The sequence below is a fragment of the Astatotilapia calliptera genome, chromosome 12 (assembly GCF_900246225.1).
Source record: "Astatotilapia calliptera chromosome 12, fAstCal1.2, whole genome shotgun sequence".
Taxonomy (NCBI): Eukaryota; Metazoa; Chordata; class Actinopteri; order Cichliformes; family Cichlidae; genus Astatotilapia; species Astatotilapia calliptera.
Window position 1 is genome coordinate 26,949,409 of NC_039313.1, and position 21,905 is coordinate 26,971,313.

Here is a 21,905-nt window from a genome sequence, read left to right on the forward strand (position 1 = left end):
ATAAGATTTTAACGATTCCGATTCCATTTTCGATTCTGTTTAACGATTCGATTCTTTATCGATTCTCTTATCGATTCTTATTTTTAAAAAAGAACACTAAGGTCGATTAGCTTAGAACTTTGTTTTTTATCTTCTCTTTGAACAAGATAGAAATTTAGGAGTAACATGGCCTTACAAACCCAACAGTGAGATCTTAAGAGATCCAGCCTACGGCTCTTCAATGGGGTGTCACAGGGTCCCCAGGAAAAAAAATGTAAATGTAAAATAATAAAATAAATATTCTCCTGTAGCAATAACAAAGTGTAACATAAATTATTCTGTAGCAATTACACAAGAATATCCAGTAATGTCCCTGCCTACAATTAAACACATTCACTTACCAAAGTGAAATCGGGGCATCTGCTGTGGCAAATGGGTGCAAGCCTTTGACCACAAACTCAGTCACTGCTCGGTGACATTCGTCTATCCTGGCCTGAAAGGAGACGCTACCGGTAGACTGCAGTGAGAACTGCCAGCATATGAGACAGCCAGACTCTGTCTGTCTCTCTCGTCATGGTCACCTAAATGCACAGTAATGGCAGGTTTTGTAATAAGGCAGATCGCGCTAACATAATATGCACTGTTAGTTGATTATTTACCTGCCGCATTAACGGGAGAGGACGTGCAAGCGTTACCGCTGCTGCTCGGTTGAGATTCACGAGTCCGGAGCGGAATTAAAAACACGACATTCATTTAAGGTTATCACGTGTTTTGTGAGCAAATGCTTTTGCATATTCGTAGTGTTTCCTCCCTTAAATGAAATATCTACTTTGCAAGTATTGCAAGTTGCCCTGTTGTCATCCGTTCTCGTAAAGTATAACCAAGCTTTTGAGCATTTGAGCCGCTGGCGCCGTGTTTCCTGCCAGGTAAATGACGCTCCGCAACGTGGTGACGTCATTCGGGGCGACTGGAATCGATAAGGGAATCGTTTGCAAAAATGGCAAACGATTCCAAGGAATTGAAACAGTGGGAACCGGTTCTCAACAAGAACCGGGTTTCGATACCCATCCCTACTGATCGGGTTGGTGAGATGGCCACTGATTTAAGAACAAAGTTGTGTGAAAGAAGCAAAAACTTTATTGCATACTCTCTTGCTGTGGATGAAAGTATAGACATGATGCACATTGCACAGCTGGCCATCTTCATCTGTGGAGTGGAAATATTGAACATTAAGTCGATGCACGGGACAATGACAGGAAAAGACATTTTTGAAAATGTATGTCAAAGTGTAACCAACATGAAACTGCCCTGGGACAAACTTGTTGGACTTGCAACAGATGGAGCGCTGGTGTTGTGCGGTGAAAAAAGCGGACTAATCAGCAGGATGCGAGTAAAGATGCAGGAGGAGAACTGTACCGGTGAGCTAACAGCATATCACGGCATCATACAGCAGGAAACGCTGTGTGGTAAAGTCCTAAAAAATGGAGCATGTAATGACCACTGTAACGCAAACCGTAAATTTTATCGGAGCTAAAAGTTTAAATCCCCGTCAATTTCAGTCTTTTATGTGGGAAATAGATTCAGAGTTTGCCGACATTCCTTATCATACAGAGGTCCGTTGGCTGAGTTGGGATAAAAATTCTCAATAGTTTTTGAGCTCAGCAAGGAAATCTGTCAGTTCATGGACATGGCATGCATGATGCGGTGAAGGCATTTTAAGTGAAGCTGTCAAAAATGCACCAGTGCAACCTGCCTCACTTTCCCCGTTGCCGGGTAATGTTGAACCGAGTCAGCGGACTTTGCTGAACTGCAAAGACGTTTTGTCTCGTGTGTGTGTATATATACACACACACACACACACACACACACACACACACACACACACACACACACATATATATATATATATATATATATATATATATATATATATATATATATAGGTAGGTAGGTAGGTAGGTAGGTAGGTAGGTAGATAGATAGATAAAATCTGGAATAATATTCCTGTCTGTTTTTATTCATATTTATGTTTAAAAAAAAACATTGTTTTAGTGTGTTCAATAAACATTTATCTTGTTTGGCCTGCGACCTAAAGTGTTGAGTTTTGGCCCTCTGTGCAATTGAGTTTGACACCCCTGCTCTAAAGCATGCTGCCACTTCTGCCGTCTACATTGCCTTGTTGTTTTTTTTCAGGGTCCGGCTACAGCTGTTCAGAACACAGAATATGGGCTGGGGAGTGAGAGCCATGCAGGATATCCCTCAAGGAACATTCATTTGCGAGTGAGGATTGTTTCATAAGTGAAGCAATAAAATGTAGTGTGTTTAAGAGCATAAAAGATATATAAAATGAGCTGTGCTATAAGCTCACTTCCGTTCTGATCCACAGGTATGTTGGCGAGATCATCACAGATGGAGAGGCTGACAAAAGAGAGAATGATTCCTTCCTGTTTACTCTCGACAATAAGGTGATTCAATAAGTTTAAATACATTTTTAAAGCTGCACTCAGCAGAGTTTATTTATATATAGCCATGGATAAAAGGAAGTCCATTTTTTGCAATTCTAAAGTCTTAGTGTAAATTGTAGGTTAAGGTACAACGTCTTGAAAAATCAGGCACTGTGTTGAAGACTTTGTAGTACTGTATCACCCCAACAGAGCTCCTCGCTCTCAGACTGCGGGCTTACTTGTGGTTTCTACAGTATTTAAAGTTAGGATGAGAGTCACAGCCTTCAGCTTCCAGTATGGATTCAGGAAACAGACACCCTCTGTATTTTTAAGACTAGGGTTAAAGCTTTCCTTTTCGATTTTGGTCTTTCTGACTTAGTTTCTCAGGTCATTTTAGAGAAATTTTGGCCCACTAATTTTCACAACATTGCTTCAGTTTCCAGGCATTTGTTTATGAACAGCTCTTAGTGTCCTGCCACAGCGTTTCAATAAGGTTGAAAACTTGACTTTGACAGGACTATTGCAGCACCTTCATTCAGTCCAACTATTCTGGAAATGAATTGCTGCTGTGAGCAGCAGTTTACATGTTCTCACTGTAGGTTCAACTTAATGATAAAACTGTTGATAAAATCTAGATTAACTGTTTGCTTTTGTAGAAGCTGATCATATGTTTTTTTGCTCTTTCAACTTCATCATGGGGGTGTCACCTTTTTCTAACATCTATCTTATCAAAAGGCAGTCATTAGCAGGATACAAATTTTGCTTTCCTTTTTTTCTTTTTGGTTTGTTTTTTTAACATGTGTGCAGGTTGGGGATGCCCATTGTATTGATGCAAGACTCTTTGGCAACATTGGTCGCTTCATCAACCACCTGTGTGAGCCCAACCTACTGGCTGTGAGGGTGTTCACCATGCACCAGGACTTACGCTTCCCCCGGATAGCCTTCTTCTCCAGTCGGTCCATCAAAGCTGGAGACCAGATAGGGTGAGTGGTGACGAAAAATCAGTGGGCCCAATAATGGCTATTTGCTAAATGGCTGATCAATTAAAAAGCAAAAAGATGGGAGAAATGCACTTTAACCAAGTTATGAGTGCTGAGGTTGCATAGTTCATCCAGCAGAGGGCACTTTGCAACTTCCCTGTTGGGTAACCATCCAAACAGCATAAAATAGTAATTAAATAAGCGTGTATGTAAATGTGTCAAGTGTCTGCCTTGGGATCTCCTCAGAGTAGTACACTACCAATCAAAAGTTTGGACACACCTTGTCATTTAATGGTTTTTCATTGTATTTCCTATTTTCTATATTGTAGAAGCATGCTGAAGACATCAAATAGATGAAGCAAGATATATTAAATTATGTAGCAAAGAGAAGAAATGGATAAATAACTCTAAATGTGTTTTATATTTTAGATTCCTGAAAGTAGCCACGCTTTGCTTTGTTGATGGCGCTGTACACCCTTGGCCTTCTCTCAGTGGGCTTCATGATGTAGTCACCTGAAATGGTTTTTACTTCACAGGTGTGCCTTGTCAGGGTTTAATTGTTGCCTTCTTAATGAGGTTGGCACCATCAGTTGTGTTGTGCAGAAGTCAGGTTAGTACACAGCTGATAGCCATATTTGACAACTGTTAGAATTCATACTATGGCAACATCTGTTTGCTTTTGTAGAAGCTGATCATGTGTTTTTTGTTCTTTCAACTTTTATGCGTCACACAAAGACATACAGGGAGTGCAGAATTATTAGGCAAATGAGTATTTTGTCCACATCATCCTCTTCATGCATGTTGTCCTACTCCAAGCTGTATAGGCCCGAAAGCCTACTACCAATTAAGCATATTAGGTGATGTGCATCTCTGTAATGAGAAGGGGTGTGGTCTAATGACATCAACACCCTATATCAGGTGTGCATAATTATTAGGCAACGTCCTTTCCTTTGGCAAAATGGATCAAAAGAAGGACTTGACAGGCTCAGAAAAGTCAAAAATAGTGAGATATCTTGCAGAGGGATGCAGCAGTCTCAAAATTGCAAAGCTTCTGAAGCGTGATCATCGAACAATCAAGCGTTTCATTCAAAATAGTCAACAGGGTCGCAAGAAGCGTGTGGAAAAACCAAGGCGCAAAATAACCGCCCATGAACTGAGAAAAGTCAAGCGTGCAGCTGCCAAGATGCCACTTGCCACCAGTTTGGCCATATTTCAGAGCTGCAACATCACTGGAGTGCCCAAAAGCACAAGGTGTGCAATACTCAGAGACATGGCCAAGGTAAGAAAGGCTGAAAGACGACCACCACTGAACAAGACACACAAGCTGAAACGTCAAGACTGGGCCAAGAAATATCTCAAGATTGGTTTTTCTAAGGTTTTATGGACTGATGAAATGAGAGTGAGTCTTGATGGGCCAGATGGATGGGCCCGTGGCTGGATTGGTAAAGGGCAGAGAGCTCCAGTCCGACTCAGACGCCAGCAAGGTGGAGGTGGAGTACTGGTTTGGGCTGGTATCATCAAAGATGAGCTTGTGGGGCCTTTTCGGCTTGAGGATGGAGTCAAGCTCAACTCCCAGTCCTACTGCCAGTTTCTGGAAGACACCTTCTTCAAGCAGTGATACAGGAAGAAGTCTGCATCCTTCAAGAAAAACATGATTTTCATGCAGGACAATGTTCCATCACACGCGTCCAAGTACTCCACAGCGTGGCTGGCAAGAAAGGGTATAAAAGAAGAAAAACTAATGACATGGCCACCTTGTTCACCTGATCTGAACCCCATTGAGAACCTTTGCTCCATCATCAAATGTGAGATTTACAAGGAGGGAAAACAGTACACCCCTCTGAACAGGGTCTGGGAGGCTGTGGTTGCTGCTGTACGCAATGTTGATGGTGAACAGATCAAAACACTGACAGAATCCATGGATGGCAGGCTTTTGAGTGTCCTTGCAAAGAAAGGTGGCTATATTGGTCGCTGATTTGTTTTTGTTTTGTTTTTGAATGTCAGAAATGTATATTTGTGAATGTGGAGATGTTATATTGGTGTCACTGGTAAAAATAAATAATTGAAATGGGTATATATTTGTTTTTTGTTAAGTTGCCTAATAATTATGCACAGTAATAGTCACCTGCACACACAGATATCCCCCTAAAATAGCTAAAACTAAAAACAAACTAAAAACTACTTCCAAAAACATTCAGCTTTGATATTAATGAGTTTCTTGGGTTCATTGAGAACATGGTTGTTGTTCAATAATAACATTATTCCTCAAAAATACAACTTGCCTAATAATTCTGCACTCCCTGTATGTAAAAAGAAATGACTGTCCATCATTGCTTTAAGAACTGAAGGTCAGCCAGTCCAGAAAATTGCTAAAACTTTAAATGTGTCCCCAAGTGCAGTCGCAAAACCATCAGGCATTGCGATGAAACTGGCTCACAAGGAAGACCAAGAGTCACCTCTGCTGCTGAGGATAATTTCATCCGAGTCACCAGCCTCAGAAATCGCAAGTTAACAGCACCTCAGATTAGAGCCATACAGAGTTCCAGTAACAGACACATCTCTACATCAACCTTTCAGAGGAGACTGTGTGAATCAGGCCTTTATGGTCAAATAGGTGCTAAGAAACCACAATTAAGGAAAAGCAACAAGCAGAAGAGATTTGTTTTGGCCAAGAAACACATGGACATTAGACCAGTGGATATCTGTGCTTTGGTCTGATGAGTCCAAATTTGAGATCTATGGTTCCACCTGCCATGTCTTTGTGTGACACAGAAAAGATGAATGGATGGTCTCTACATGCATGGTTCCCACCATGAAGCATGGAGGAGGTGGTGTGATGGTGTGGGGGTGCTTTGTGGCACAGTTGGGTTATTCGAAATTGAATGCACACTGAATCAGCATGGCTACCACAGCATCCTGCAGCAACAGGCCATCCCATCCCATCCCATGCCTTCAGTGAGAATCTACAACGTAAATAGTTATAAAAATAAAGAAAAACCATTAAATGACAACGTGTGCCTGGGAGACTTGGGAGCCTTGGGAGACTTTCACATTGACTTTGGGAGACTTGGGAGCCTTGGGAGACTTTCACATTGACTTTGGGAGACTTGGGAGCCTTGGGAGACTTTCACATTGACTCAGTAATAGCAACATATTTTAATGAGATGCAGGGACAAAAATAACCACTGCATGTGACTGCTGAGACTAATGTGTACTCAAAGTTTTAGATGAATTTGTTTGGAAACTGAACTGTTCTTCATGCAGCAGGGTGCAAAGATGAAGCTTCTGTCTGAGTAATAATGTGGGAAATCTGTTTTATGTCTCTGAACGAAGAAAACAAAATTGGCCAATATATCGGAATATCTGATTTTTAAATGACCAAATATCAGTATCTGTATTAAAAATCAGAAATTGTCCAGGCTGTAGGATGAACAAGTTAACACAGTTGTTCTCTTTTCCTCAACAGGTTCGATTATGGTGATCACTATTGGAGGGTGAAAAGCAAGTACTTCAGCTGTCAGTGTGGATCTAATAAGTGTCGTCACTCAGTTGCTAGTAAATAGAAACTCACTGATTCCTCTTTGTTACTGTGGCCTCTTTAATGTAAGAAACACTGCCCCCTGAACCAGATACCATGTAAGAGTAATGTCATGACTACACGCAGTTATGTTGTCTGATATTTACCTGAAATGAAAGAGAGACATGTTTTAATCACCAAAGCACAAGATCTAACTTATTATAATGAAGTTACTTTTCTGCCAGAAAAAATAGTGCTAATGAAGACTGAGAGACACAGATGATTTTTACATTCATGGATTCTTCCTTTCATATTTCTACATGTGGAATAATGAAGTTAACTGATTTGTGGTAGTCTGAGTTCTTTTGTGAACTTTTAAGTTTTTAACCTCATGTTTGCTTTGTAGTCATTAAACATATTTTATATCATCTGTGGTATTTTTTCGTGTTAATAGAGAAATGTTTCAGTAGATGCAGCTTTTTTCCCTTCTTTTTGCCGGATGATGAGGTCTGTGTTATATTTGGTATTCCAGTTCATCTCAGGCTTCTTGGATTGATGGTAGTGATTAGGGGTGGGCTTTTATAATCGACTTATCGATTCTGGCTTGGATAACGTAAAATCGATTCATTAAAATCCTGAATCGATTTTTTAATATAAATTTATTTTGCCTGAAATGCCAGAATCTCAGGTAAAATCTCACAAAATTTCAACCACCACCAAACAGCTAAGACAGTAAATGAGAGCAGAAACACGGATTCTGCACAAAAACTTAAAAACACAGCGCGACCCGCGGATCAGAATCAGTTAGATGTCGCCTTTCTCACGGTTGGGGCTGAAAGCCGACAGCTTGGTGATTCTGATCTGCCGCGCTTTGTGTTCACGTCCTTTATGCGCTGATTCTAAAGCTGTTAGTTTGATGTCTCTCCAAACAATATTGACCGAACCAGCAGCAAAAGAAGATCCAAACTATGCTTCACATAAACATCGTCATGTATTCACTCTGACTTTTACTGTTTTGCTTTGACCAAGATGCACAGCTCTCTCTCTCTCTCTCTCTGTACTTCAAGAACAGTTTCCTGTCTAAAAATCTGTTTTCTTCATTATTCGCTTACTTGTTACGCACAAGACTACCGTTGTTTATAGCGCTGTCGGCCGACATTTGGTTTTTTTTCCGTTTTATATACACTTCCGAAAAGAAAACCTAATTTCTGCTGTTCAATACTGAACAAATTTAAACTTTTTAAAATTATGCAAAATGCAAAATGCTTAGCCGTGTCTCTAATAAAACCGCTGTAACTTCAGATTACAATCATATGTTGATTAATGGTTTTCTTTCGTTTTTGATGTACTGCAGAATATTTTTATAAAATCCCAGGCCAGGAAAATCACCTTCATGTTTTTCTGTGTTTTATCTTCAGCTACTTTGACACAAAGGCATCTGCTGTGATGCTCACACCTTTGATAAAGTCTTGCGTGTGTCAGCTTCCTTTTTATAGATACAAAAATATGTAAATGTACTTATCTGAATTATAATATTTCTGTCAAAATTTCCCAGATTCAAATCGAATTAAATCGAATTGTGGATCGAATCGATTCGGGACCTTGTGAATCGGAATTGAATCGATTCTAGAAACCAGTGACGATACCCAGCCCTAGTAGTGATGTGTCGGTCGCAAACGAAACGGCTCTTAGAGGCGGCTCTTTAAAGTGAACGACACGAGCCAACTCTTTATTGGGAGCCGGGGTTTTGGGTTTTTTTTTTTTTTTTGGTCTTTCTCTCACCCTCTCTCGCACTTTTTTTCCGCTTCACTCTGCACGCGAGCCTTGTGCTTTGCGCTGGGAAGAGGGGGAGGGGCGGTAGTTACACTCACAGTAGCACAGGAACAGTGCCAGAGGGAAAGAGAGAGAGGAAGAGAGCCAGGAACAACAACGTCACATTAGAAAGGTATAGTAATCATCCACAACTATTTTCAGTTGCAGATGATAAAGGATTCAGAAAGTTTATTCATGCAGGCCCATATGTCAGAGAATGTGCATCTTCTTTTTCATATTTATATTTAATTGTGTTGTGGTTTGCAGTGTTTTGTGTTGTTTCACTCTTGTTTAAAAGGAAAAAGCTGAAAATTTAAATAGTTAAAAGTTGAAATGTAAATCGTTGGTTTTTGTATTATATGATTTATTTATTACATTTTATGTGGAGTGAATAAATAAAAGTATACCTACGGTGGCCCCTAGAGTCAAAGCACGTACAAACCCCGAAGTATATACAAACTCCGAAACACGTTAAAAACTCTGAAGCACGTACAAACTCCAAAACACGACACAAGTGCTCCAGGATGCTGGGCGCAGTGTTGAGCTTTTTGTTACCTAGTGGCTACACAAGCCAAGAAGTACCAACGACTGGATTTGGTGTGTGGTAGTGACAGGTATATGAACTTTTTTTTTTTTTTTTAATTATCTGAATATATATGGAGTGCTTGTGTATAAATACACAAATAATACACGTATACTTTCAATTGTGTAATTTAAGTGATCTAGATAGCTCTGTTTTGGAAGTTCAGTTAACGCTAGAAATGTGTTTTGGAATTTGTACGTGCTTTGTCTCTAGGGGCCACCATATATATTTATATATAAACATATATAAATAAAACCACGTGGGGTTTTTTTTTTTTACATTAGTAATTCCTTTTGTGCATAATTTTATATTGTTGTTAATAATATATTAATTAAAGCAACAAAACAACCTGAAGAGCCGGCTCTTTTAAGTGATCTGAGCCGAAAAAGCCGGTTCTCTAAAAAGAGCCGGAAATCCCATCACTAATTGATGGGTTTGAGAGTATAGATTGTATGCAAAGAAGGTAAATCTAGCCATACAAATCTCTTTTTTTTCTTTTTTCTTTTTTTAAATTATAGCCATCACTGTTAACAAAACGTATGATGCCTTTTGTATGGCCTCCTTTAACAACGTGCTAACCTTTTTTACAATCAATATTGTATGGATGTATCGAAGCTGGATGTGACAATTTGTTTAAGAGCAGGGGTTTGATGAGAAATTTACAGCCCAGTAAAACCACTGCATAAAAACTGATCCCTTTCGTTTAGATTAAAAGGGGGGAAAAGTACAAAATTAATATGCAATTAACCGGTGATTTACAAAGATTACGAACAGCATGTTTTAATTTAAGTAATCCTCTTCCACTCCTCCATGATGATGTCGCGGAGTTTGTGGATGCTAGAGACCTTGCGCTCCTCCACCTTCCATTTGAGGATGCCCCAGAGATGCTCCATAAGGTTTAAGTCTGGAGTTATGCTTGGCCAGTCAGTACCTTTACCCTCAGTTTATTTAGCAAGGGACTGCTCTTTTTCAAGGTGTTTGGGGCTGTTATCATGTTGGAATATTGTCCTGTGGCCCAGTGTCTGAAGTGAGGGGATCATGCTCTGCTTCAGTGTGACACAGTACATGTTGGCATTCATGGTTGCCTCAATTAACTGTAGCTCCCTATAGGGCTGGGCCATATCATACCGTTCACGGTAATACCGGTATAATGTTGGGCAACGATAAGAAAATGAAATATTGCGATAGAATATGGGTAAAACGCACATGCGCAGTGCCTTTGTCTTCATGCCGACATGGCAGAAAAAGCATGGCGGCGAAGGAGAATGAGAAGGGCGAAAACGGATCATTGAATGAAACCGATGAACCAGAATTGGTTTGTTAAAATGGTGCAACTTCAGTGGTGTGGAACGAATAGTTCAATTCAATTCAATTCAATTTTATTTATATAGCACCAAATCACAACAAAAGTCGCCTCAAGGCGCTTCATAGATACAGAGAAAAACCCAGCAATCATATGACCTAGAGCTGGGCAATATAAGATTTTTTCATATCACGATGTTTTTTTCATTTCAGGCGATAACGATATCTATCACGATATAAGCCAAATAACTATATTTGTAAGATTTAATGTGCCGTTGCTCACAAGTAAAATGTGAAATAATCAGCAGCTTGTTTTTATTTAAATATTTATTTCCCATAATAAGTTCAAGAGGGTAGATGTACTTAAGGAACATGAGACTTTTTCAGATAAATAAAGGCAAATATGGCAAACTACACAAAAGGCAGCCGCTGAAGCGTTTAAGTTTCAAAATAGAACAAACAAAACAGACTACTAAATTGTCAATTCCACTTAGAAACAAAATATTAATTCTAAAAATAAATCTTAGTAAGTTTTACAGAAGATCAGACAAAATTGACTAACTTTTGTCAATATCAAATAAACTGAGAACTAAAAGGGAATTCTCAATCTCTCCTTGTTGTATAGCTTAGCTTTTCAAACAGTTACTTTAATCTGACAAAAGCCGAATGACGAATTAGCGCTTCCAGTCAGAGATTGAGCATGCACCGCTTTATTGTATTTCCAGACTTGCTTTCGGCACATTTACAGTGCGCGCTACTCTGTTTTTGTCAGACTTGAAATAGCCGAAATACCTTCACACTACGGAACTTCTGTGGCTCTTCCGTTCGACAATCTCTCCGGCATTAGAACCATCATCTGTTTTCTCTTCGGTAACCTTCGGTCACGCTCAGTTGATCTTTCTCTAGTCGGCACACTCATTTCCTCCATTACCAGGCGGCACAGCGGCTGGCTGCTTCCCAAACAAATACACATGTGCGGCACGTAACAAGTCACGTGACGTGACGCTGCGGCTGTGATTGGTTCGGCTCTGCGCTACTTCATTTGGATTGGCTGTTGTTCTTTTTTTTTTTTTTTTTTAAAGAGGACAAGAGAGACGAGGCCTATCGCAATAGTTTAACTTTTCTATCGAGGAAAAGTTATTTCGCAATGCATATTGTTATCGTTCTATCGCCCAGCTCTAATATGACCCTCTATGAGCAAGCACTTTGGCGACAGTGGGAAGGAAAAACTCCCTTTTAACAGGAAGAAACCTCCGGCAGAACCAGGCTCAGGGAGGGGCGGCCATCTGCTGCGATCGGTTGGGGTGAGACAAAGGATTATGACTCGTTCCTCTCCTTCAGAGAACAGAAGCTATAGACATAACTATTCGTTCTCTTTCAGTCGACTCACTCGGTACAACACATAAGTATGGTATACACGTATAGTATATATAAGTATACACGCCCCACAGAGCAGCCACTGAACCGGAATCGGACCATCACATCCTTAGTGAGTGGTAGACCCAGCAGAAAGGACAGCATGAGCCACCGAAGGGGCTGTAACGTCCAACCGATAAAACCGCACAAAAGTGTGCGGTGATGCCCAACTAGCTGCCGCACAAATGAGGTTGCCATCCCCCTGGTGGAATGAGCTCTCACCCCGTGGGGCAAAGCGAGACCTCTGGTGCCGTATGCCAGTGAGATAGCTTCTATAATCCAGTGGGAGAGCCTCTGTTTGGACAGAGCTCTAGCTCTATTTGGATTAGCGAAGCAGACAAACAGCTGGTCACTTAAACGCACATTCTGAGTGCGCTCAATGTAGGTGCGTAGCACATGCACTGGACAAAGAAAATGCATGCTCTGCTTCTCAGATGCAAAAGGAGGGGAGCAAAAGCTCAGCCACTCAAACTCCATTGAGCTATAAGATACGACCTTTTGGCCATCAGGAGAGAACTGTGTGCAGGAGGGATGCACAGACAGCGCATGAAGGTAACCCACTTGCTTTGCCAAAGGCAAAGCGAGAAGTAATGCAGTCTTATATGAAAGAAATTTCATATCCACAGACTCAGTGGGTTCAAACGGGGGGCTACAAAGGGCCTCCAGCACCAAAGACAAGTCCCAAGCAGGGACATTGGACTTAAGCACGGGCCTCAGCCGGCGAACTCCTTTCAGAAAACGTATGGCGAGGGGATGTGCACCTAGTGTTACCCCGTCAAAGCCAATATGACAAGCAGATATAGCTGCTAAATAAACCTTAATTGTCGAAAATGAAAGGCCCTTATCCAGCAGCTCCTGCAGGAATGTCAAAACAGCCACAATAGAGCACTGAAATGGCAGAGTGTGGTGGTCCATTTGTAAGCGTACAAGCCTCTAGTAGATGAGGCCCTAGCACTCTGAATTGTCGCTATCACACTAGGTGGCAAACCCTTAGCAATCAAGTTTAACCTCTCAGCAGGTAAGCATGAAGGCGCCACAGATCTGGGTGTGGATGAAACACTTCTCCTCCCACCTGAGAGAGGAGATCCCTGCGGAGAGGAAGCTGCCAAGGACTCGCTGCTAGCAGGCTGATTATCTCTGCATACCACGACCTTGTGGGCCACCAAGGGGCCACTAGAATCAGAGAGAGGGAATGCCGACGCACTCTCTCTAGAACTGGAGATATCATTTCCACTGGAAGAAATGCATACAGGAGCACGTCTGGCCATTGGTGCGCTAGCGCATCCAAGCCCAAGGGTGCATTGTGGTCGATTATGGAGAAGAACAGGGGGCAGTGAGTATTTACCCTGGAAGCAAAAAGATGTATTTGCGCCTTGGCAAATAGATCCCAAATCTGAGCCACTATTAAAGGGTGTAACCTCCATTCTCTCACCAGAGGACCCCCCTGGAGAGAAGGTCCGGCCCCAGGTTCAGGTGGCCCGGGACATGGGTGGCTCTTAGAGGCAGAAAATGAACACTGCACCATAACAGCAGAGAGCGAGACAGCTTCAACAGGGGAAGAGAGCGTGTTTCTCCCTGCCTGTTTATGTAAGACGCCACTGTTAAATTGTCCGTCCTGACTAAGACATGCTGGCCCTCCAGGACTGAACGGAAATGCTTTAGAGCTAAGAACACTGCTAACAGCTCTAAGAGGTTGATGTGCAGCTGGCGCTGGGCTGCGGACCAGATCCCTCTAACTGATGCACCCTTCCACAGCGCTCCCCACCCTCTTAGGGAAGCATCTGTGGACACCACCTTGTGAAACAACCCCCTCCCAATCCGAGAGCCCTGATGCAGCAGCCTGGGCTCCCTCCAAGGACTGAGAGCTAGCATGCAAGATGCGGTTACCGGCAGCCTCCTCCGGAGGTGACGCGATGCACACAAACTGTGAGAGAGAGTCCAGCATCGAAACGCTCTCATTTTTAACAGTCCAAGTGGCACTACGGCAATCATAGATGACATCATGCCCAACAAGCTTAATATCGTCTGGAAACACAGTCTGCATCCCAGCTGAAACTGAGCGAGGCAGCGATGAAACGCTGCCACTCTGAGCTCCGACAAACGTGCGCGGCTGGAAAGCGAGCATATTTCCAAACCGAGAAAAGTAATCTGCTGACTCGGGATTAGCGAGCTCTTTTGAAAGTTCACAGAGAACCCCAGTGTCTGAATGTGTGACAGAACCAGCGACAGCTGTGTCTCCGCCTGCTCTCTGGAGCAAGCTACGAAAGCCCAGTCGTCTAGGTAGGCGCTGGGCACATTTCATGAAGGTGCGAGGAGCGAGCGACAGCCCGAATGGCAGCACTAGGTATTCGTAGGGTACGCCCTCGAATGCAAACCTCAGAAACTGCCTGTGTTTCGGGTGTATAGCCACATGAAAATAAGCATCTGTTAGATCGATTGCTGCAAACCAATCTCCCGGGCCGACTGCATTCAAGAGCTGTCTCAATGTTAGCGTTCGTAGATATGTGTTCAAGACTCGCAGGTTGAGGATGGGACGAAGCCCTCCCCCTTTTTTTGGAACAACAAAATAACGGCTGTACCAACCTTTGTCTGTCTCCGAAGCGGGGGACCACTCGAACTCATTTTAAAAATAAAGATTTGGCAGAAGTAGAACAGAAGCTGGGGTTGCAGCAACGATTTGGGACGGTGTATCATCCTCAGTCCCAGGGGAAGGTGGAAAGAATGAATCTAAACCCGAAAAACAAAATAGCTAAAATTTCTGCTCAGACGGGGCTAAATTGGGTTGCAGCCCTGCCCATTGCATTGATGATAATAAGATGTTGTGTTAATCAATCCACAGGTTTCACACCATATGAGCTGTTGACAGGACGACAGTTTCCAGGTCCTTGGACAACAGTCCCGGCGGAAGAAAGTATAAAAAGTAACAGAAAGCATGCGGAATGTTGAAAAGAATTAAAAGCTCTTGTGTCTAGTTTCACACAACAGATTGGAGTGGGGGTGAATGCGGGGAACAGGTCCGTCCCCAACGCCAAGGCGGTGTGGCTTAAGGTCATTAAGCGAAAGTGGAGAGATCCAAGGTGGACGGGGCCATTCGAGGTGACGGCTCGTACCACCAGCGCAGTTCGGCTGATGGGAAAGGGTGAGACCTGGTTCCATTGGTCTCAATGTGCCGTGGCCGATGAGAGCTTACTTGAGATGAGCTCCACCCAAAGTAACACGGGGGGGAACATAGAGGCAGAATAATCCTCTCCCCCTGTGCAGCGGTTCTCCCCAGCAGTCTACCTGGGGTGACGAAGAAAGAAGAGGAGCGTCACGCGCCACGCATCAATTCATTCCAGGCTCCTGATAGGCTAGGGCTCTAGTCTAAAGTAATTGATAGTTTAAGGGAAGCGTAATAGCTTTGTACGTTAATCGCATACTTTTATACTCATAACCTTATACTCTTATCACGAAGTTTAGAGTAAAAGTAAAAAGAGCCTGGGAACAGGGATCATGAAACTGTGGGAAAATTGGAAAATAACGGGGGTGTTGGGGTTGATAAGTGTTATAACGTGTTTGTTTGTTTTGGCCTCGCAAGCGAGCCCAAGAGGAGGCGTTGTCACGTCAAGGAATGTTATTTTACTGTCACTGTGTTATCATTAACATGCACGGTCATTAGTTCATCATTACTCCATTAGTCTGCATCACTTATCAGTTTATTATCAATATTATCATGTATCATTTATCATTTAGTAAATCTGCTAACGGTGTGGGTACTGAATGATCTTGTATTAACATGCAGAATAAAACACATTCTAGAAAGCACCAGCATGGCTGTAGGTCCAGGCAGTCCGTAGTGAGTCAGATAAGGACACCGAACTTTCGTTGGCTTGGACCTACAATCTCACAAAACTGCACACTCGTCTACACAATTGGTTATGTTCCCAGATACAGATGATGGGAAACATCTGGTTTCAAGCCTGGGAAAGTGTTGTTGTTCTGAAAAGAGGTGGTCCAGGAATTGTCCTGACGTCATAAAGGCTATAAAGCTTTCTGTAACGAGCAGAGAGGAGAAGACCGATCGGCGGCTTCCCACACAGGTGTAAATTGTGTGTGTTTAATAAATCACTTTTTTGGACACCTCCGAGGACTCTGCTTGTGCTTATTTTCCTTCCAAACAAACGAACCTTACAGTCTTTTCTGCAATAGTGCCTTTATTTCATCTCTGAGTATCATGGCTGTTGCGATATTACTAAAGGAAGCAGACATGACACCGTCTTAGGTTTTAGCCATCACTTTTTTATTATGTCTCTACACCACCCTTCGGTGGCTTCCACATGAACTGCACCTTAATCAAAAGCTGTTCACTCATATCATGACACCCCCCTTTTTTTCTTTTTTTATTCAAAGAATATACTCGAAACATAATGTTCATTTTATTCCTCAAAAAGCCTTCTGGGCTTGGAAACAATACGTCCAGTCGCAGTTTTGGGTGGGGAACTTGGAAACTCTGTGGGAGTGACATTTTTACTTTGCATGTCCATCTCACTTTGTCCCCGTGTTTTATCACGCTCATTTTGCTGTCACGTTTTGATTGTCCCTTGACTGCCTTAGAAACTTTCTGTTCCTTCTATATGTCTGTCCATCAAGCATCTGACAACATAAGATCTTGGATGTTCAGATAAACCTGTCACCTGAGCTGGATTCCATACACCTTGTTGCCACATTCTGACAGTGTCACCAACCTGCAGTTGTTCAAGTGCTTTGGTTCCTTGGTTAAAGTATTCTCTCTATTTCTGTTGTCTTGTTTCTAACAACCGCTGCACTGTCTTAGTGACCATGTGGGGTTTCAATCTTTGCGATGTTGTTGGAAGTCTTGTCCTTATGCGTCGACCCATTAGTAGCTGGGCTGGTGACGCTCCAATGTCCTCCAACGGTGTACTCCTCAGATTCATTAATGATGGATACGGGTCATTCCCCTTGGCTTTTGCCTTTTTTAACAAGAGTTTCACTGTTTGTACTCCTCTCTCTGCCATTCAGTTTGACTGTGCATGGTGGGGGCTCATAGAGTTGTGACAAAACTCCCACTCTTTTGCAAAGTCTTGGAATTCACGGGAGCTGAACTCTGGTCCGTTGTCTGAAATCACTGTTTCAGGAATTCCGTGTCTGGCAAATTGTGACTTAAGATGAGTGATAACTGTTGCACTTCTTGTGCCCGACTTCAGCCACTCAACCTCAATGAACTTCGAATAGTAATCCACTAAGAGGAGATATTCCTGCTGGTCAAAGATAAATAGGTCCACACCTATCTTCTGCCAGGGTCTTTCTGGAACACTATGTGGATGTAGTGGCTCTTTGTTCTGTCGTTTCTGGTGATTACTGCACACATCTCTGTGATACTCTGTGACATTCCAGGCCGAAAGAGTACTTCTCTGCAGCTTTCAATACCCAAGTGACCCTCGTGAATGTGCTTTAGCATTTCTGCTCTCAGTGCTACAGGAACAATAAGCTGTTCTCCTTTGAACAGAACTCCATCCACTACTGAAATTTGTTCCCTGTAATTCCAATATGCTTGGATTTCTGTTGCAGCTTGGTTTCTTGCTTCTGGCCATCCATCCAGAACTGCCTCTGTAAGTTTAGTCAGTGTCATATCATTCCTTGTTTCCTGTCTGAATTCCTCTAGTTTTGCACTTGTCACAGGTTAAGTTGGAAATTACCATGTGCACCTGGTCTTCTATCTCATTATCAGATGCTGGTCTTCTATCTCATTATCAGATGAGCTGGTCACTGGCAAATACAGGGAGTGTAGAATTATTAGGCAAGTTGTATTTTCGAGGAATAATGTTATTATTGAACAACAACCATGTTCTCAATGAACCCAAAAAACTCATTAACATCAAAGCTGAATGTTTTTGGAAGTAGTAGTTTTAGTTTGTTTTCAGTTTTAGCTATTTTAGGGGGATATCTGTGTGTGCAGGTGACTATTACTGTGCATAATTATTAGGCAACTTAACAAAAAACAAATATATACCCATTTCAATTATTTATTTTTACCAGTGACACCAATATAACATCTCCACATTCACAAATATACATTTCTGACATTCAAAAACAAAACAAAAACAAATCAGCGACCAATATAGCCACCTTTCTTTGCAAGGACACTCAAAAGCCTGCCATCCATGGATTCTGTCAGTGTTTTGATCTGTTCACCATCAACATTGCGTACAGCAGCAACCACAGCCTCCAAGACCCTGTTCAGAGGGGTGTACTGTTTTCCCTCCTTGTAAATCTCACATTTGATGATGGACCACAGGTTCTCAATGGGGTTCAGATCAGGTGAACAAGGTGGCCATGTCATTAGTTTTTCTTCTTTTATACCCTTTCTTGCCAGCCACGCTGTGGAGTACTTGGACGCGTGTGATGGAACATTGTCCTGCATGAAAATCATGTTTTTCTTGAAGGATGCAGACTTCTTCCTGTACCACTGCTTGAAGAAGGTGTCTTCCAGAAACTGGCAGTAGGACTGGGAGTTGAGCTTGACTCCATCCTCAAGCCGAAAAGGCCCCACAAGCTCATCTTTGATGATACCAGCCCAAACCAGTACTCCACCTCCACCTTGCTGGCGTCTGAGTCGGACTGGAGCTCTCTGCCCTTTACCAATCCAGCCATGGGCCCATCCATCTGGCCCATCAAGACTCACTCTCATTTCATCAGTCCATAAAACCTTAGAAAAATCAGTCTTGAGATATTTCTTGGCCCAGTCTTGACGTTTCAGCTTGTGTGTCTTGTTCAGTGGTGGTCGTCTTTCAGCCTTTCTTACCTTGGCCATGTCTCTGAGTATTGCACACCTTGTGCTTTTGGGCACTCCAGTGATGTTGCAGCTCTGAAATATGGCCAAACTGGTGGCAAGTGGCATCTTGGCAGCTGCACGCTTGACTTTTCTCAGTTCATGGTCAGTTATTTTTAGGGCTGGGTATCGTTTAGGTTTTATCCGATACCGGTGCCAAATCGGTACTTTTGAAACGGTGCCGGTGCTCAAACGGTGCTCAAACCGGTGCTTAAAGAATGGAGAACACAAAATTGGTCCAAAAACCTCTCATGTTCAGCTGTTTTTTGTAAAAATATAACAATGTTAGCCTTTTCTGCAGCTATGGGGCATATATGGTATCACTCTTGGCTGGAAGCAGTGCTTAAACAATGGAAAAAACACAAACTTTGTCCTAAACCTCTCATGTTTAACTGTTTTCCACTTTTTCTTTGGTCATTTTAGACTTTTTAGCCAGGGTGAAGGGAGTATCTGCCATCAAACAAGAGGACAGCCACATGTAGCTATGATGATGTTTGCTAGTTCACCTTACATGCATTAATGTAATAACGTGGTTAGCCTACTCAATGTAAATTAGCTACTCACGCAGAGAAGAACGGCTGCTGCCACCATCATCCGTCATCATTTCTGCTACACTGGCAGGGCTAGGGGCCAGGACTCTCCTCTTCATGTTTTTGGGGGATGTTGCATAACAGGCAACCCACCCGCAGTAGATGTGCTCGGTGTGAGGTCTCGCAGCAAGCTATCAAATACGGCGCATTTCTGGGCTTTTAAAAAAAACGCTATGCGTCGCCAGGTGTTTCATCGGATTTGAGGTGTTACCTCCTTTGACAGAATCACAGTATCAGCTTAAAGCACTTGTTGCAGGCTGCTGAGTTTGCATATTTTGCTGTGAAGTACAGCCAGACTTTTGACCGCTTCGCCTTGGACATTTTTAATCTGTAGCTCTGCTCTAACAGAACGTACGTACCTGGCCCCGCCTACTATCCTCGGAAACATAAAATGATTGGCTAGAATCTAAAGTGTATCACAGCTCAGGAAAAAAAAGCACCGAAATAAAGCACAGAAATGTGCGCTGCTTTTCGGTCTGGTTACTACCGTTTATGTCAGAACCGGTGCCATCATGGCACCGGACACCGGTACCCATCCCTAGTTATTTTGCACCTTGGTTTTTCCACACGCTTCTTGTGACCCTGTTGACTATTTTGAATGAAACGCTTGATTGTTCGATGATCACGCTTCAGAAGCTTTGCAATTTTGAGACTGCTGCATCCCTCTGCAAGATATCTCACTATTTTTGACTTTTCTGAGCCTGTCAAGTCCTTCTTTTGACCCATTTTGCCAAAGGAAAGGAAGTTGCCTAATAATTATGCACACCTGATATAGGGTGTTGATGTCATTAGACCACACCCCTTCTCATTACAGAGATGCACATCACCTAACATGCTTAATTGGTAGTAGGCTTTCGAGCCTATACAGCTTGGAGTAAGACAACATGCATGAAGAGGATGATGTGGACAAAATACTCATTTGCCTAATAATTCTGCACTCCCTGTATGCTCTAGATAATGTGTCTGCGATGTACATTTCACTTCCTGGCTTGTACTGTACTTGGCTTTTTCATTATCACTTCTAGTGGTTTGTGATCTGACTCCACGTTCACTTCTCTTCCATACACGTACTGATGTAAACGCTCTGCACCAAACACAATTGCCAACATCTCCTTTTCTATTTGTGCATAACGCTGTTCAGTCTCTGTTAATGAGCGTGATGCATAAGCAACTGGCTTGCCCTCTTGTAGTAAGACAGTACCGAGTCCACTTTTAGAAGCATCGACAGATAGTGTTACTGGAAACTGTACATCATAGTATCTGAGCACAGGAGTTTCAGTAAGAATTGTTTCCAATTTGTTGAACGCGTGCTGATGCTCACCTTCCCACTGCCATGCAGCATCATCTCTGGTAAGGCCGCGTAATGGCTCTGTGTGTTGTGACATGTTTGGAATGAACTTTGCTAGGTATGTTACCATACCCAGAAATCGCTCCACATCTTTTTTGCACTCTGGTGTAGGCATTTTCTTTACTGCCTCTATCTTGCTCTGATCTGGTTTCAAACCATCTGCCGAGAAGATGTGGCCAAGGTATTTAATTTCCTCCAGGCCTACCTTGCATTTGTCCTTGTTCAGCATAAATTTTTTTGCTCTTGCTCTCTCAAGCACTTGCCTCAGTCTGTCGTCATGCTGTACTTTAGTCTCTCCCCAGATCAAAAGGTCGTCTATGTACGTCTCGACGCCATCAATCCCCTCAAACAGCTGCCTCACTGTCCTGTGGAATACTTCTGGAGCTGAATTAATTCCAAAAGGCAGGCGAAGGAATCTGTAACGACCAAAAGGTGTGTTGAATGTACAGAGACGAGAGCTGGATTCATCCAATTTAAGTTGCCAAAATCCTGAGCTTGCGTCCAGCACAGTGAAGTATTTGGCCTTTGCCAGTCGGCTCGTTATCTCTTCAACTGTTGGCAACTGGTAGTGCTCTCTCATGACTGCTGTATTGAGATCACGTGGCTCAAGGCAGACTCTCAGTCGTCCAGTAGCCTTTTCCACAATGACGATTGGATTCACCCACTGGGTAGGCTCTTCAATTTTTGTAATCACCTCCATTTTTTCCATTCTGTCCAGTTCTACTTTGAGATTTTCTCTCAAAGTGACAGGGATTTTTCTCGGTGGATGAACTTTTGGTGCCACGCTATCATTAATTTGAATGGTGTGTTCTCGCTCAAGGCAACCTATGCCCTCAGACACATCAGCAAATTCTTTGAAGATGTCCATTTCATCACTTTTATTCAGTGCCATCACTCTCTTGATGAGTCCCATTTCTTCACGTTTGAATTCCCAGAATTGGCTTGGTTTCTGATTTTATGACAATGAACTCCAAAACAAAACTTTTCTTTTTGTATTTCACTCCCCAAGTGCATTTTCCTTTAACTGCTATTTTGTCTCCGGTATATGTTGACAACCTGACATTTGTGGGTCTAAGCATTTGCTTATTTCCTATCCGGTTGTTCA

The 21,905-nt window shown here is 42.5% G+C and overlaps 1 protein-coding gene across 2 annotated transcripts in view; it reads left to right on the plus strand.

Annotated features, from left to right (window-relative positions):
- LOC113033131 (histone-lysine N-methyltransferase EHMT1-like) overlaps positions 1-7,348 on the plus strand; it is a 55,253-nt gene extending 47,905 nt beyond the window's left edge. For both annotated transcript variants that reach the window (XM_026186533.1, XM_026186534.1), the window contains exons 20-23: positions 2,173-2,259; positions 2,366-2,444; positions 3,231-3,406; positions 6,870-7,348. In XM_026186533.1, coding sequence (XP_026042318.1) covers positions 2,173-2,259; positions 2,366-2,444; positions 3,231-3,406; positions 6,870-6,966 — 439 coding nt within the window. In that variant the 3' untranslated portion in view covers positions 6,967-7,348. The remainder of the gene's footprint in view (positions 1-2,172; positions 2,260-2,365; positions 2,445-3,230; positions 3,407-6,869) is intronic.
- Positions 7,349-21,905: the final 14,557 nt, after the last annotated feature.